We start from the raw sequence: 17,769 nt of genomic DNA on the forward strand, positions 1-17,769 counted from the left end.
AGTTCCTCTTTAGTTTACGTTAAAAGGGTAGCAGCTACTGAACCCGAGGCAAAGAGACGAGATGATAGAGCACAGCAGGAACAAGTTATAACCGCTCAGAAGTCTGGCAGATGATAGAAAACTATGATGGAGAAGAATATAATGATTCCTCAAAACTTTTTTCCTTGAAGTTTGATCAACATTGCTGGAGAAAGGTGTGGAAAGTTTTAAGCTAATGGACAAACCTAAGAATGCAACTGCAATCTGAAAGCATCAAATTAGATTATAAATCAAGGTATTATCTACGGCAGAATTGTTTCACCAATTTCAATAAGCAACCTTGTCAAAATTTAAGCCCAGCTAAAGCTCAACCAACAATAGAGACAGCCACCCACCCCGACAAAATTATGCATGAAGATTGTCCTGAAATTCCTGACTTTGAACCTATATGTAGAGTAAGGGTTAGAATCAAGCAGCAACTGGAAAACTTTTTCTTTGTTGGGAAGGGAGGCCACTGGACCACTAAACTATTACCTAAAATGTGGAAGCTATTGTTACAAAGATCTTATGACAAAATCCGAGCACATCAAGAGCCCAAGAAGAGAGCAGGAACCAAAACTTCCGCAGCTGCAAAAGAGTATGAATCAAATGCCTAGGATCTATATCCAGAACCAGGAGGTGCAGGTGGCAGCCGGCTAGGTGTACGCCGACTTCTAGACCCTGCATCACCATTTTGGGCGCCACTCGAAGCAGCATCAAATGCGGATCTCCAGTCATCTCCTGATGACTGTCCTCCAGATCTTGGGGTGCTTTCTGCAGATGTTAATATAATTGCCCAATTATAATTTAAAAAGGAGCACAAAGCATCAAGGTTAAATAGAATTATGTCGATAAACAAAATTTGTAGAAAACCCTTAATATATATAAATAAACTTGGAGAGAGAGAACGAGTCGAAAATCGAAGCACGATGGTCTACAACGTCCAATTTGCACCAGTTGATTAATACAAGGATCATTAACAATAGTTCAAGGCTCTCTAAGTACTGTTTCAGCTATTTCTCTTGTGCAGGTAATTCATTGACAAGTTCGCAAATTAAGGGCAATGGTGTAGAGTGATGCTTCAACCACGTTATCTTTCACACTGTAAAAAGTCCAAAATCTAAATACTTCACTGCATTTACTTCTGCAGTTGTTATTTAAAAGCCCGCAAGATTAGAAGTCAGCTACATCAGCTTCCCAGGTTCACTAGACCTATCTTTTACTGAATTGTGATCCCGTGGAATTAAAATTTCATCAGCCTTGTACGGCATATCTTAAATCATATATACTTCCTTACTTTTATCTCACTGAAGTTTCTACGGGCAATGGTCAACCACTTCAGCAATAATCCTACTAGGTAAATGCACTCTAAATCATGGTCTAGGCATCAATATCCAACATAGTTCACCAGATGGCACATCTTTGCAATCTAATTGATTCTTTATATTTTGGATCAGCAATACTATGTTGCCGTATTTGAAAGCAGTCATTAAACTCATATGGAGCATACATGTGCTAGTTCATGGTGAATTAAACATTAGAGGAATTCATTTTGTATTTTATTTTATGGAGGGAGTATATTTTTCCGCAGGAGTTCGTTTTGATACTTTAACACGGCGACATTAAAATGATGGAAAACTGTAAAAGAATTGAAGATTAAGGCTTCAACTAAAAAGCTATCAAAGGATTTGCCAAATACCAGCTCCATCAGTATCTGAGTAGCTAGACACAGCAGCTGCTCGATTATCATGAACACTAAGCTGCTGAGTGACCTTAGCAAGAAGAGAGGATTGCTTCTGATAGTGCTCCCTCCTACGCTTCACATTCTGGTCTTCCAGGAGTAGCTCTTCGACCCTTGTTCTACTTTGCGCACTACAGTCCAAATTTTGATATGTGGGGATAGGAGTGCAGTCAGAAGACAATAAGAAAGAAGCAAATATGATAAACAATAAAGAAACTTTTGTTAAGACAAACAAGGTTGTAGGCATGGCACTTTTCATATGCCAGAGATATTCTGGATTGATCAGTTTCAAGGTAGAAGTAAAATTTGTGAGATTAGTTTCTTATATTAAAAATCCTCAGTACACATATTTGTTCAAAATCAGAGCTCCTAGTATCCATGATTCCTCAAAAGGAAATACAGCTGCTGCTAACCTGATAGAACTGTACAACTTATTAAGCATATCCTCTCTGGCCTTCTCTACTTGGCAAAGAACAACTGCCTGAAAAAATAGTTAAAGTTAAACAGGGTATGGAGAGCAAAAAAGAAGGGCATAACGATGACATTAAACTGACCTTCGGTACATTAGCAGCAAGGCTGTTGAGAACAGCTTCAACATAACCACGTACTTCTTGAGCCATCCAACGGAGTTCTTCTTCTGGATCCGCAGGTTTTCTAGTCATTGTGTCCTAAATAGAAAATGATCCAAGTATTTGACATGTAACATATTTGAAAACAGAGATTGTGGAAAGAGAAATATTCCATAAAATGCTGGCGTACAAATTAAATGATCTCAAACCAAGAAGTCAAAATTTGAAGAGATTCCTTAAAGGTAAGACAAGAAGAATACTTTTGGCACTAAAATCAGTTGTGCAGTAAAAACATTTGAAAACAATGGTGGTAATGAAGTGAAGAAGTTTTTTTCTGCTGAAGTAAATTGAAGGACCGATTATAGGCCGAACCAGCAAAAAAATTTATGCGAGTATAACCATATTTTGCTACTTACAAGTGACCCCTCAGATAAACTTTGCCTCACAGGTGGACCAGAATCAGCAATAACCTGACCTCCTTTAGAACTTATGACATTTTTCAATTTGTTTATCCATTCATTCTTCTCAGCCAAACTTTCTGCCTTCAAAACAACAGCACTTTGGGCTGCAATATAGCATAATTTAGTTGTAAAAAATGAAAGAAGAAACCATATAATTCCCTTACAAAGAGTGTAGGAATGCACCACCTTTAAGAACAGTCTTGTATTGAACCCTGCTTGTTAATTTGAACAAGAGACTTGGTCCTTTTCCTCCATCAGGCCCATTTGCCTTTTTGTCTTTCAAACTTTTCGATGATCCTTCATCTTCTTCAGAAACCTCTTCAAGATTACACTCCTGAAAGTTTTGGATTACATGATAAACTAAACACGCAACATATCCACAAGATGAACGTAATAGAAATGTTAGTATTAAGATGGATATGCAGCCCTCGTACAAGATTGGACAAGATTACAAATTATCATATTCAACTGAACGCAAGCAGCACACACAGAAGATGAAGTTTTTGGCCATTTTCCACATAAATCTCCATATCAGTAGGTCCGTAGGTGCAACATTATGATAATTGAAGGTGCTAAGGGAATGGGGAAATTGTTTCAGACGACCTACAATCTTTCAAAATGGTTTTAGCTAAGAACAGATACAATGGAAGCAAAAAGATCATACAAGTGATACCATCTACTTGGAATGAAGGCTTAATTGTTGTTAATGAGGATAAGTGTGAGATTTAGAATACTTCTAGCTTTAGAGAACCTCTAATTTTCCTTAAAAGACAAGTTATTTAGTATTGGAATAAAATGAGGTCAAATAGAGCGAAATGAATACAGAAGATTCATATATTGAGGTAAAGTTATTGATTGATGTTACTTGATAAGCTCCGCAAACTCAGTACAACAATTTATATTTCTTCATGAAATTTGACAACAACAACCAGAACCGAAGCCAAATACAGGTATAGCTTCTCTAATAGACCCAAAACACATGTAAAAATGCAGCCATCCACTGTAAGGTTTTAAGGAATACCAATAGATAGAATTCAATATCTAGCATGAAGAAATACTGATTTGGGTCATTTTATGGCCTTTCATTTTAACCTTTTCATGCACAATTAAATCGTCTCTTCTCTGCTCTCCATGTCCCGGAGTGAAAGGTCACGAAATGTTGTGACCAGTGCATCATGTTCAGAATTTCTCGGTGAATATGTACCAAGAATTACTTCTGTGAAATATCCTTCTCAAGCAGAATTGAATTTTGCTTCAAGTATTTCCACTATCCTAAGGAATCGAAAAATCAAAATAATAATGCGACGTTTATCGGGCGTTTCTCCCTTAACTATGCTTAAAGCAGTTTGGAAAATTGTTGCAACACTGTGGCAGGTAATTAGATAGAAAGCGCATTCAACTACTGGTACCCTAGGAATCAAAGAACATAAACCACACAAATATACATGAAACTACATTTGCCAGGTGAGATCAAAGATTCATAGGTGACCCATCAAAGAACACACCACATCAGCAATGACTATTACACCCCCATGTCATGTCAATAAGGACCATATGACCTGTATGGATATACTTTATTGATTGCTAAAACTGGCACATGAATTGTCTTTTAGCCCTTGTCGAAGATCTAAAATAACAAAATAGAATTGTTTCTTTGCTAATAGTTTAAACTTTTACAACAGGTGGCTGTATACTTCAACATAGTACCAAAATAGCAGTCCTAGGTTCAAAAATCTCACTGTCAACAAAATATAGTACCAAAATAGCAGTCCTAGGTTCAAAAATCCCACTGTCAACAAAATATCTTTACATGCTTGCACCAAGACCCCCACGCGAGGAGCATGATGTATATAAAACATAAGTAGTATATAAAAGTGTTCACTCTCGAACAACTTAAGCTGTTAGGTGGCCACACGGTTCATTAACTCGCTTGCATTTGACCTTTCATTATTTTTTCCTTTACCACCCAACCCACCTCTCTAACTAAAATATAAGGGAAAAAAAAGAAAAGCAAATCAATCACACTTTTAGCTATAGTTCCATAAAGACTTGGTAATTCTACCTGGAGCACCGAGATATTAAAATCACCTAAGGGACTTCGAAAGGGTCATACTAGATTGACAGATTTTTGTCTTGCTGATAGTAAATTAGCTAAGTTGAGACTCCATACAAACTAAGGAATATTGTACATACCAAACCCAGGGATAAACAGCACCAAGTCATTAATAGGATGAGGTAAATAATCCATATATCAGCAAGCGAAGGACCACGACAAACCAAGTCAACAATAAAAAAATTGAACTCATTCCCTGCAATCTATACACGAAAAGGAAACGACTATCTATTTTCTCTTCAGATTCTTCCTTTGAGTGGGATCACTTGATAACTCTAGCACCAGAAGACATGAGTTTCAAATCAATATTTCTGGATTCTCTTGCACATGATTAAAAAGACAAAAAAAACAACTATAATATTCAATCTTGAAATGTAGATGACAGTAAATAATAGATGCAATTTCCAGAAAGAAAAGCAGAGAGATGTCTATAAAGTTATGACAAGTGCAGCACCACTAGGCTAATAGTTCCGACGATTTTAATTCATAAGTTTGAGAGTTGTGAACTTCAATGTTTGGCCCTTGAATTTTCATATACCTGACTTCAAAGAAGATACCTGTACTCTATGATCAAACCCATTTTTGCAGCTTGTAAGTTAATGTGCATTTTTATTACTGCTCTGGAAATTCTATAGGGGTGTCTCAATCTACTATTCAAAGAAGCAATGTGTGCATAAGACTTGATGCTTAAACAGGTGCAGACCCTAAATTTTACTCATATATCTCTTAGGAGGGCTCATCTCGTTTGCTTGACTTTGATATGCCAGGTGACTCTAGCAATATTTGATTGCACATGCTGTGGCTCCTAGATCTAACACTACCCTACATGTAATAAACAAAAACTTTCGCAAAGTTACCCTTTTTTTCTTCTGACAACTAAAGACAACCTTTCTGGGCCATAAGAGAGCATAAAAAGGAAAAAATCCTTCAATAATGTACACAACCATGAAGCATAACATGCCCAAACAGTTTATAGGAAGAGCTGTGTAATAGGTGTTTGTAGTTTGTTACATAAACTTTAACATGGAAAGAAACAATCTAGATGAAACAAACTGAAGCCAGAAAACATATCTATGTACCAAATGAAAACGAGAAGCGGCGCACAAGTGTCAAAACAGCTGGAAAACACTTTCGGTATTTAAATACCTCCAATTAAGGCGACCACCTAATTGTCAAGGCTTACCCAGAAAGCTTAACAGAGCAACAATTTGAATAAACAAAATGAACTCACTAAAGGCTTTCTAATAAAGCTATAAAAGAGACGAATGCAAATTACTTGTCCAAAATTGAATGTTATGTATCAAAAGCACTCAGATCTCAAAAACACCAATTGGCAGTTTGGTACCTCCAACGAAATTACACCATGGAAATGCCGCTCTTCTTGCTTCTTGGTATATCCAAGCTGCAAAAGCATAACTAAAAGCTATGAGACAGTGGCGCGAACTAATTAGTATGATATCTCATATATTTTACAGAATGTTTTAGTTTTGATTTACTTCATGAGGCACAAATATCCAAAATGACATACTAACTTGCATATAAATACTACTTAAATCGATGATATTGCCTTGTACATGGCCATCTAGTATACATCCTATAATGAAATAGAAGGGTGAAAAGCTACATCTCACCAAAAAGTAAAGAAAAGCTATAATCAGCTTATTGTTAACTACACACTAATCTAAATAAAAATGATTCTTAACTATTCTAAAAAAAATAAAAAATGTTCAAATGTTCCAATCCTCGGAGCTACTTTTCATTTTCTTTTTCTACCACATAATTTGTCATTGGGTTCGATTATACTTGTTCTTTCTTTTTTCTTTTTCTTTTGGTTATCTTCCACTACTTACAGACATGGATACAAATATTGTACAGGTCTTTAAACTACTAGTGCATGCTCAATTTTAGCTTTTTATTTTTAGGGGGACAAATCTCATGTATAAGAAATATAAAAAGGTACCAACAAAGAGAACAATATTGAGTCATCTTATATTGGAAGATCTTAAACTGGTAGTACACATGTACATTAGTGTCCAACAAAACGGTCCAGGTAAAGTCGTCCAGCTTTTCTCTGTTCACACTCTTACTGCACAGATAATACCCTACTTGGGAATGGTTCATCTTCCAAATTCTTCCTATTGAAGTCTGAGTTTGGACATATAATTTTTCTTCTAAGGTTTCGAACAAAACAGTTTATGAATTTTTAAATTGGAAAATTGGAAAGATATAGAAAGAGAAAAGAAAAAGTTCGAAAAAGTAGATTTTCCATTTAAATAGGCCCAAATACAGCTGAAGAGAAACTAATTTGGGACTTGAATTGGTAGTATCAAAATACAAAAACGTCTTATCATTTGGTTTGGGATACAAACAGAAACATCATTTCACCGCTTAATCCGAATTAAGCAACTACAAATAAGACATTAACTTGCAGTAAAACTTGGACTTATTGTACTTCAACTTTTCCTTTCTACTATGAGCAATTGACTCCACTATTGCTCAAAAATAACTGGTAAGTTACAACATTAAATGTTGACAGGAAATGGTATAAAAGGATCAGATACATAAAATTAGATCAAGTAAAGCAATGGATTATCACCAGCTGATGTTACAATGGCTTAAAAAGCTTCAATACTGACCTTTCCAGTCTTCTCATTTAAAACAAACCATCGCTTGCTCCAGCCACTTTTTTTATCACTTTTCTTTAGTAGAAACCCTGCATGTACAGGAAAATTATGTGTGAGCACAAACAAAACTAGCACTTTGATTCCAAAAAAATTCAGCTTAGTTATCTTGTATTGGATCAACAAAAATTGGAGACAAACTCAGTAAGTTAAACCTGCTGTGATTTCCCCATCGGGTCCTGCAGTCTTCAGGACTGGTCCTTCTTGTGAATCCTTATCTTGCTGAACAGATTTATCCTTCGCTGACTTTCCACCACTTTGTTCACCTCCAGTTTGGGAACTGGATGCCTATATAGGAAACTAGTTGCAATTAGGAGAGGTTTTCAACTAAAATAGCCATGGAAGGAAAAAGAAAAATAAAGGAGAAAATCCAAGAAGTTCCAAAGCTTCAGGATAGCAGAAGGTAAAGAACTCGAGCAATCAGTACACTGTATTCATTGGAAAGATTGGCCTACCTTATTCGATATGGATTGCTCTGCCTCTGCTGCCTTCTTGGAGGGTCGGGTCTTCAGGTCGTCCTCTCGCCGCTGCCTATCCATCCTGGAGAAACCAAAAATGTACCATTCACCAAACAGCAAATAATTGAGAACAAGGAAGTAAAGGACAGAAACGTTAGAGAAAAATGAAAATGCATCATAAAAAGAACATACATCTCACTCCCAGTATTTTCCAAAAAAGTAGTCCTTGATTTCTCATTTTTGTTCCTCTTTTGTTTATTCACAGGGAGCTCCCAGTGAAAGTATGAGGGTTCACATTTCTTTTTCTTTCATATTCAGTTTGTGTCTCAAAGCAATTTTTAAAGATGAGATAACATCAATGTGAAACGGCACATCAATGATGTTTTGTTTTATTTTTATTAGATAAAGTGATGGTATCCTCATGATGATAATAAACATAAAAAGGTCAACTGCACTTGAGATTAAATACTCTTGGAAGCACAAGAGAACTCCTGTTCAAGCTGTTCTATTTAACCACTTTATGTGGTCTGCATAAACTATTTTGCTTTTCTCTTCTCAGCAAGTAACTTAAAGTCTTAAATCTGTGCAGGTTTGGGTCATCTTATCTCATGAATAAGTAGTATCATCTCATGGATTAAGGAACCCCAACCATATCCACCAAAAAGAGAAGCAAAATGAATAAGAATCCAAAAATCAATGATACAAGGAGATTATGGTAGCCTTGTCTCAACTGCATGGTAAGGGTTCCCTAATCCGCGGGATGAATTTAATAATGGTTCACAATTGGATTTTTTTTTTTCTGTTGGACTAATCGAAAAACTGTTTCTTTCATAGCACACCAAGACAGCGTCAAAAGTATCTATAAAAGGTGTGGCTCGCCCATAGTCATCTACCAAGCTAGCCCAACTATGTATTTTGGTTATCAGCCTAGAGGAAAAAAGAATTACCTGAGGAAAATAGAAGGAAAACAATTATCTTTGAAATAATCATTTTCTTGGAAGATTCGCAGCGAAGATATTGTTGCAGTCCAACTTTAGTTGAGGATATATGTTATTTCCTTATATGGTCTTGGACAATACTCACCTCATAGGCTAGTTTTTGAGGTTGAGTTAGGCCTTAGATCTATTTTCTTTACATGGTATCAAAGTCAGACACATCCCTATTGTTGTGATGTTAGATCCCGTATTATGTTCCCGCTCCAAATGTCCAGCCAGGAAGTGCGGGAGTGTGTTGGAGTCTCATATTAATTGGGATAGGTTTAGTCTCATATTAATTGAGCATAGGTGGTTATCTCCTTATATGATCTTGGACTATTCTCATCTCGTGAGCCTTTTGAGGTTGAGTTAAGCTCAATGTCCACTTCCTTTACAAATAAACTAGAACAAAATTGACAGACAATAACAGGTTGCAATTAGTAAAACCTGTAGATAAGGCTATGCTTGATTTGTTTCACAATACAATATTTTGGAAATACAATTATTAAATATTTTGACATAAACCAGATTATTGCTGGCAAACTTTACATACAGGGCTAACAGAAGAAAATACAAACCAAAATGTGATAACAATACATTGGAAGGAGACCAATGAAAGGAGCTAGATTATGAGCATACCGCCTTTGCACCAAACGGATAAAGTGCTGTGGGGGAACATACACCCGCTCCATGTCAACAAGGGCAATAACCATATTCTTCGCTTCAGTTCTAAAATTATCCAAAGCAGTAGTTGCAATTGCAATTACCTAAAATGAATTATTTCCATAAGAAGCCAAGAAAATCACAAGATTCAACTTGTAAAACAACAGATCCACTTGATGGTCACCTCTTGCTTAAAAGGAGGATACTTTCCAAGACCTGGTGTTGAATTAGCAGCTTTTGAGACAATATCAACAAGTACTCGGTGCACCTACCAAAAGTTTAAAGCGGCTTAGAATGTAGAAAGAGGAAGTTCAAGGAAGCATAATTCTCATTAATTGTCTCGGGTGGTAGATAAATGTTGCAATTAACTTGGGTTCATTTTGCATGAGAGTATTGCCAAAGGCCAGCCAAGCTATTGAAAGGAGAAGAACAAAAACAAAATACTTCTGCAAGACAATTGTATAGTGCCATTGCATAATTTCTGATTAACATAACTGTCTCAGTCACAGATAATGTAGCAATTAACTTGGGTTCATTTTGCACGAGTGTATTACCAAAGGCCAGCCAGGCTATTTGAAGGAGAAGAAAAAAATCAAAATGCTTCTGTAAGACAATTGTATAGGGCCAAAATTGCATATATTCTGATTAACAAGTTGACAGGAGTAAATTAATATTACCAAAAAATCACCTAATGAAACAATGGAAGGATATAATGAGCTGCAGGCAGTGACTGTCAGCAGGTCCGACTAACCACAACTGTTCCTTAAATAGTATCATGTTTACAGGAGCTATGATGTGCCATCATGATATTAAAAAATTTCATTTTTTCCAGTTAACCAAATTATTGAGATCCACGAGCAAAGAAGCTAAAGGACCATAAAGGGAAGGGGAAAATACTTGAGGTGTTGCATGCAGCCAGGAAAAAGACTTAAAAGTTGCAAAAAGATTTTCTACATGTTTTCCCTTTTGGTGATTGTCAATAAGTGGGGAAAGTGATAACAACCACTATGACTCAATAAGAAACTAGTTGGAGAAGAGGGGAAGTGAGATACAATGAAAACTACCGAATAGGTCAAGCAAAAACAAATAACTCCCTTGATTAAAGCATAAAATATTGGATAGGGATCACCTCTTCGACACAAAGTGTTGAAGGTTCTTTAGCCAGCTCCAATACACCCTTTATTAAAGACCTTAACCCTTTTTCAGGAGATATAAGGTAAGGTTGATAGCCATCTGCTTCTAGCACAACCTTCAATTAACATGAAAGGGTCACTTGAAAAGATGAAGAGTAAGGATGTATTCATTGAAGAGGTAATATGCACTTGACTGAAGCCATGATGGAGTAAGAAATATACCCTCTTCACATTTTTTAACTCAAAGTGTCTATCCAAAGGAAGCTGCTTAATCCTATCAGGGAATTTGCCTTCAAAACTTGCAATTACTTTCCAACCACCACCCTACAGAATTAGTGCACAAGCAGTAACTATGTATCCAAAGAAAATACACTTTTAACCAAAATAACAACTAAGTAGCACATAGTTCTGTATACCAATCACAGATCCCACTTGCCAGAGGGGCCTCTAGGTTAACATGATAAAGGAAAAAATGAAACGGGAAAAGGTGAAGTGGCTAAATTCTGTTGTGCACAAAGATCTAGTCATGATTATCTCATATTGGCATAAAAACCCAAGAGGTTCTGATGAACAACAAAGTGAAAAGAATCTACAAAGGTACGAAATCACTTAAATGAAATAGAGACAAACTCTTTTACACATACTAACCCTATACCAAAACAGCTAGGAATTATACCAAATGATTTTACGAGTTAAACATACGCCTTTTGCTATATTCAAAATCTGAGTGAAGGGTTTGGGGGACTTAAAAGCAAGCAGAAAGAAGCTTTTGATTTTTGTAAGGGAGAATCCACGAAAATGAGTTCTTAAATTATAGGGTGGAAGAATTTATTTGCTAAAAACATGAACTGAAACAGAAAATGAATTTTCTCCAGCAACCAAAAATGTACATGCTTAAAGTGATAAACGCACCTCAAACTCAAGAAAGGAGTACGGCACATTTTAGCAGTGAAGCGGTCTTGCTCACTCATCGGTTTCAAGCAAGGGTAAACAAAATTGTTTGTTCCCCATAGAGGTGCTTTTTCTTTAGTATTTGCCTATCTCTTAATTTCTGTCTAGCTTAAATTAGCTGTTATTCTTTCATGGGATGCTGTACTGCCTTTGCTCCCTCTTTGGTAAGAAAACGATAAGAAACAAGACTTTCTTCCTCATTCACATCCTCTTTTGTTAATAATTGTCAGCCACTACAAATTGAAGTAGATACTTTTATTGGACTACTATCTTTCATTGAGACTTCAACAATATACTGAAATATAGCGTGGAGTCCAATTTTAGTAGGGGAATTTGAGAAAGGAAAGATGGAACTTCAAAATTCTAAGATGGGGAATTGTGCGAGTTCAATGTAGATAATTCCTGAAATGAACATCAACTAAATGCACATGCATTATCATAAAACGTACCATTACAATACCGACTAAAGAACCTCAGAATCTCAGAATCCTCCTTTCAAGTTTATTTTAGGGTAAATTACATTAAACATCCCTGTAATGACTCAATCGCAAAAAATTCATTATTTTCAATTCGTAGATATAGAACAAGGAAATCCCCTTTTTTGTAAGTTCTAACTAAGAAATTTCTATAATAGTTCGAGTGTGAATCTCCTACCCCAACCAACCATTTACCTTTTTTTCACCTTAAAACTCGAATGAAACAGAAAGTTGCACTCATGTCATAATGAAATTCACGGTATGCTTCATGAGCCAGAAAACAACTTGTTCCAAATTTTAGACCTGGTTAACTACAGGACGGAGACTTTGGAAAAACTAAACAAAGTTAAGATTTCAAGCCATAGCCTGGCGTATGAATTCATGGCTGCAAGGTGGCTAATTTTCCGATTTCACAGTCGAGGATGCCTCTTGGGGAGATAAAAATAGAATGCTGTGGCAACCAGTAATCAAGAAATTTAGCAAAAACCAGGTGGATAAAGGAGGTCGTCTTTGTCTATGGGAGGGGATATAACATTATGAAGTCTACCCTCTCTAACATTATTACATGTCCTTGGTTAATATGCCCCTAAGTATGCCCGGATTGTAAAAGAGGATGAGAGACAATTTTGTGGAAAGTTAAGGAGGAGAAAAAGAAAATTCAATTGGTAGAGTGGAGAGGATAAAGATCCTTATTGCAGAAAGGAGGCTGGGATTCAGAGCTTGTCCACCTCAAGCATGGAGCTAAAGGGGAAATGGTTCTAGATGCTCAAGAGAAAGGCTCTATGAAGAAGGGTTAAAGGAATTTCAAACCGTTAATAGTTCTCTATTGTGATGAGCCTGTAGAAGGAGATAAGAACGGGAGGGACAGATCCACTAAGGGTATCTGGAGGTGGAGGCATGATAAGCTTCTAGAAGGGTATATGATGCAATGAGACTATATTGAGGTGTGTACCCCCCACTCTGGTAAATGTTAGATAGCTATGTTAGCATTCTTTAAGAGAGGATGACCAGGAAACCATGTTAATGTTAAGTTTCGGCTAGACCATATAGTATTAGGAATAGGATGAGGTTGAAAAGCTCCTAGAAAAGATATGACAGCCCAGTAGGGGGAGAGGGCAAACAAGGTGATATATGGAGGGTGGGGGAGGAAATCATTCACGATGTAGTCATACTACCTGGAGCTATTAAAGGGAATAAGATGAGGGGGTGTATAGGAGAATATTTAGAAAGCTAATCACCCAAGAGAGAAGGTTTTTCAGTTGCTGTGCACTGTAGGAATTCTCCTTTGTATACGTAGTTGAGCAAACTTGACAGATGAAAATGGATGCACCGCACTCAATCTGGACATATTTTGACACCCTCTTGGTATTCCATCAATAAAATAATTTTGACTTATCAAAGAAACGAAAAGGAAAGGTTTCCCACCGGCTTGTTGATAAACATATACTAAGAAGAAGGGGAAAAATTACTCCTTCTGTCCCAATTTATGTGGTATACTTTCTTTTTTTTTAGTCTGTCCTAAGAAGAGTATCATACTTCCTTATTTAGCCTGTCCTAAGAAACTATTTAACTTTGAACTTCTCATTTTACCCTTAAAGAGATGGCTTGTAGCCACACAGATGTCTATGACTTGTTTTAGACCACAAGCTTCAAAAGTCTTTCTTTCTTACTTAAACTCGATAGTCAGTCGAAACATAAATTGGAAGGAAGGGAATAATAAAGATAGTGGAATTCACTTCCAATAACATATAGTAGCACTTGTTTCTTGAAGGATAATTGACTTTGAAATCGGCCAAATTGTTTTACAGAAACACTTCAAGCAACACTCTAGCATTATCATGATTATAAACTATAAGAGTGTCATTAGCTTTCATTCTCTTTCCTACTCCAAAACTCACCTCTCCAGTTGTAAGATGTTCGAGAAACTTATCCTCGAACTCACGGCAAAGCTCAAGGGCTAAAGCTTTTGTACCTTCAGCACTATTAACCATTTGTTCGCCATACTTTACTAGCTCGTCCTTTACTGCTTGAGATTTTCCCTGGAGCCTGCAGGAGTTATAAAGGAAGGATTAAATGATGTAAGTCTTTACAAGTAGACGATGAAAAAATTAATTAAAAGGGAGGAGATGGTGACTAGAAACTCGTGTCCTATACAACAGTGAGCAACTTGCTGCAACTTTTACATAATTTGTGGTGCCTAAAGTATGTAAAAAAAAAGAAATCATCTAAATGTGTTGCTTTAAATGTAAACTAAATTGGTACAAAACAGAAACATTTGCTTTTGGAACTAATTGACCAAATGTAAATCAAGAAAGGGAAATTAAAACAATGGAATAGGACATCACCCTGAGAGGAGATTCGGAAGTCTGACTTTCATTCGATTACGGATCTGTTGAGCAAGGGTCTCCACTAGTGCTAGCCTACCAAGCTTGCTTTGAGGAGCCTTTGTTAAAATGGATTTAAGACTTTCACTCTCAGCACGCCAAGCTGTTTCTAGCGAATTATCATTGCCTACATTTCCTGACTGTGCTGAGGCTATAGAAACAGATTGACCAATCAAAGCAACCCATGGTATATCGGATGTGCTTGGTGGTCCCTGGTTTAACAAAAGGGCCTGGATAGCTGCAAGAACTTTTGGATCTGAAGCTGCTTGATCTACCTTGCTAATAACACCTACAGTTCTTGTCCCTGAAACATTAGTGAAATATGCTTTCAGCGATTTTGAGATAGGGAGAAGTGAAACTAATAATTGAAGAACAAAATTTGATAGTGCAACTCACATTCTCCATCATGCTCCTTTGCAATTCTAAGTGCTTTATACGAGGAAATTTCTGGTGCTAGGGCAGCAGGAATCACAACAAGTAATATGGCATCACTGCGTGCAACATATGTACTCTAAGGAAAAAGGAACAGCCTTTAAACTCCTATAAGAAAGTGAATTTCATAATTGGAATCCATGATGTTTAATTTTGCACTAACCAATGGATCATCAAGATGTCCCTTATCCACTCCGGGTAGATCAACCAACTTCAATGGAGGAGCTGTACGGCAAGAAAAAAGAAAAAAGAAGAAGTTGAAACAGACAATTTTTCCCACAGAAACAACAATGAAAAGCAGAAAACCAGTCTGCTCATGCAATATGGACAGAGAAGCATCAGTAAAAGACAATCCAAATTTCAGAGACCCAACATCAAATAAATAAACAACATAGGAAAAAATAAAAAATAGAAAAAGATTTTCTCCAGTACAATTAAAGTGCAGAGAGAAACTAGTATATAGACCAGGTACTATAGCGAAGTTCAACTAAATCCAACAACAAATATCAGCGGAAGTATCCTAGGATTGAAAAACTCAAATAGGAAAATAATGTCAACCAATATTGGGGTTAATATCCTACTAAAGTGTGAAATATTATTACTAGGTTAACACGGCAACAAAGTGAACATCCATACCACTTCAAAAGTAGCTGTAAACATCAATCCCAAGACACACCTGTACTAGTTCGAAGCTTCAAATATATCTCGTCTCGGCTCTTGCCTGAGATTTTGCTTAGTCTATCCTGTAAAGAATGGCGAAGAGCACCTTTTGTTGGGCCAAAGAGTGAACAAGTATGATCAGAGTATGCCCTATTTATAAGCTTTTCGTGAAAATAGAATCATAGAGAACTGTACTATAATAACTGGGGAAAGGCCTCACTTGCAGAGACTTGTTGGAATTTACTGTCAATTTGCAATATAATTGACTTGCTGCTTAAGGAGCTATCCTTTTTAAGGTCAATGCATATAGGAGCACGAGTAGCACCTCCTTCCCCAGTTGGCTGGCCAAATCAAGATAAAAGAAATGGAAACATGAACAAAGAGTTGCAGCAATATCTTACATATGAATCTAATTTGTACTCTCTGAAACTAAAATGAAAAATTTAAGCAGAAGAAACTCACCAAAGCAGGATGTCCTATAAGACTATTCAATACAGCTGATTTACCAGCACCCTGAGAAATAGTCAAAGATTAGATGTATTATCCACACAGGAACCAGAAGTGAATGAAGAATTAAGCTGAAGATTCATTTCACAATATTGGGAATGATTCAACAGTCATGCTGCAATGTTTGGTTCTTATACAAAATTCTAACTCTGTCTGGAACCTAAATAGAGTGAAAAAAATGAAAACAATTAAAGCCAATTGTTTAATTATGTAACTGCTTGTTTAAGGTAAGTTAACTGTCACCTTATCATGAAAAAAATCTCTGCGTGTCTGTTTATCTCTGTTAAACAGGTACCAGCTCCAAAGGACAAATGCTCGCACATTTATTGGACAATTATAGCTTGTCATTGTCAGATAATTATGTAACTGCTTGTTCCATGAGCAGGTGAGTGCAAATACAATAAGAGATTAAGTTCTATACACTGACGCCATAAAAATTTACACAATCAGGTCACTTACTTGATAAGCATTAATTGGTAATCTGGTAAAAATGGTAACCGACCATGTCACAGTTAAAATTCATTGATAGTATATATTTATGATGTCAGTGTGTATAACTTAAATCCAAACTATAGGATGTCGCCATTCTCAAGTATGCAAAACAAGTGCATTTGCACATCAAGTTGACAAATACTTATCCTTTCTAGAAAAATTAGGTATGTAGTACTTCCAAAATATGTTGCATTGTATCTAGGGAAGAATAACATAACACATATCACAGAACATACAGAAGAATAAAAAATCACGTGGTAATTGCACGGAAAACTTACGGTAATGCCAAGCGCCACTGCGTTGAGGAACGTTGAAGGCCGTTTAGACGACGCCCCAACGTCGTCGACATCCTCGTCGGCTAAAAGCGCAGCCGCTTGCCTCATCGCATCGCCGAGCTGTTCCAATTCCTCGATCGCTTCCATTGATCCGCTTCACCACCAAATCAAACAATCTCGGATACAAAAACAATACCAAAACTACACCGTTTTTTTCACCAATAACAATCAGATCATTCGTACGCCAAAGAAATCACACATTACATGCATAAATACGTTTATGAAAATTTATTATCACCGAAGCGTACAGAACAATGCAGTTGCGAATTGCGAAGAATTAATGCAAAGAATCGTCTCAAGATTCGCGAATGCGAAAATTTGTTGAACTAGAGCTGGTTGATGTAATTTGCCATGAAGTTCACGGCGATGAAGGGGACAGTTGTTGGAGATTTAACAGATACCGAAAATGGCGAAAATGGGAATGCTTTTATGATTTGATATTCGGTTTTTTATATTTTATTTTATTTTGTGAAAAGAAATTTTTGTTTTCTGAGAATTGGATCGTTGGACTGTCATCTCGGCAGTTACTACAAATTAAATATCAACCGACTAATATGCGCCTGTACGTAAGGGGGAAACACCACCTGCATTTTGCTTTTACGATTTCCAAAACTTCCTTTTGTTGATTTATATTCCAATTAATTACAATGAGCCCCATGTACTTTTTAAATTATGCTAATTGGTCGTCTAAATTTCCAAAATTCCAAGGTTTTCTCGCAAA

At 36.5% G+C, this 17,769-nt stretch overlaps 1 protein-coding gene across 2 annotated transcripts; it reads right to left on the minus strand.

The window, feature by feature from the left end:
* Positions 1-231: 231 nt before the first annotated feature.
* LOC104239126 (dynamin-2A-like) lies at positions 232-17,550 on the minus strand. Of its 2 annotated transcripts, XM_009793668.2 has the most exons (22): positions 16,992-17,550; positions 16,177-16,227; positions 15,935-16,055; positions 15,731-15,820; positions 15,218-15,279; positions 15,019-15,133; positions 14,584-14,926; positions 14,137-14,284; positions 11,034-11,135; positions 10,808-10,927; positions 9,863-9,946; positions 9,655-9,782; positions 8,039-8,123; positions 7,739-7,871; positions 7,539-7,615; positions 6,248-6,304; positions 2,976-3,123; positions 2,745-2,893; positions 2,314-2,427; positions 2,173-2,240; positions 1,718-1,890; positions 232-792 (listed from the first exon to the last, which is right to left on the minus strand). In XM_009793668.2, exons 1-22 carry the CDS (start codon positions 17,133-17,135, stop codon positions 632-634), a joined length of 2,673 nt encoding a protein of 890 aa, XP_009791970.1. In that variant the 5' UTR covers positions 17,136-17,550; the 3' UTR covers positions 232-631. The 2 variants fall into 2 exon arrangements, with proteins under 2 accessions (XP_009791970.1, XP_070023575.1); XM_070167474.1 differs by lacking the exons at positions 15,731-15,820; positions 15,935-16,055; positions 16,177-16,227; positions 16,992-17,550 and having other exon boundaries at positions 15,019-15,113; positions 15,218-15,285.
* Between the last annotated feature and the right edge of the window lie 219 nt (positions 17,551-17,769).

Source organism: Nicotiana sylvestris, chromosome 1, assembly GCF_000393655.2.
Source record: "Nicotiana sylvestris chromosome 1, ASM39365v2, whole genome shotgun sequence".
Lineage (NCBI taxonomy): Eukaryota > Viridiplantae > Streptophyta > Magnoliopsida > Solanales > Solanaceae > Nicotiana > Nicotiana sylvestris.

Coding starts and splice junctions, on each gene's coding strand:
- LOC104239126 (XM_009793668.2), bottom strand. CDS start 17,135: ATGGAAGCGATCGAGGAATTGGAACAGCTCGGCGATGCGATGAGGCAA. Junction 2,894..2,975: donor ATACAAGACTGTTCTTAAAG/GTGGTGCATTCC, acceptor GCTATATTGCAG/CCCAAAGTGCTGTTGTTTTG. Junction 1,891..2,172: donor AAGTTGTACAGTTCTATCAG/GTTAGCAGCAGC, acceptor TTTGGACTGTAG/TGCGCAAAGTAGAACAAGGG.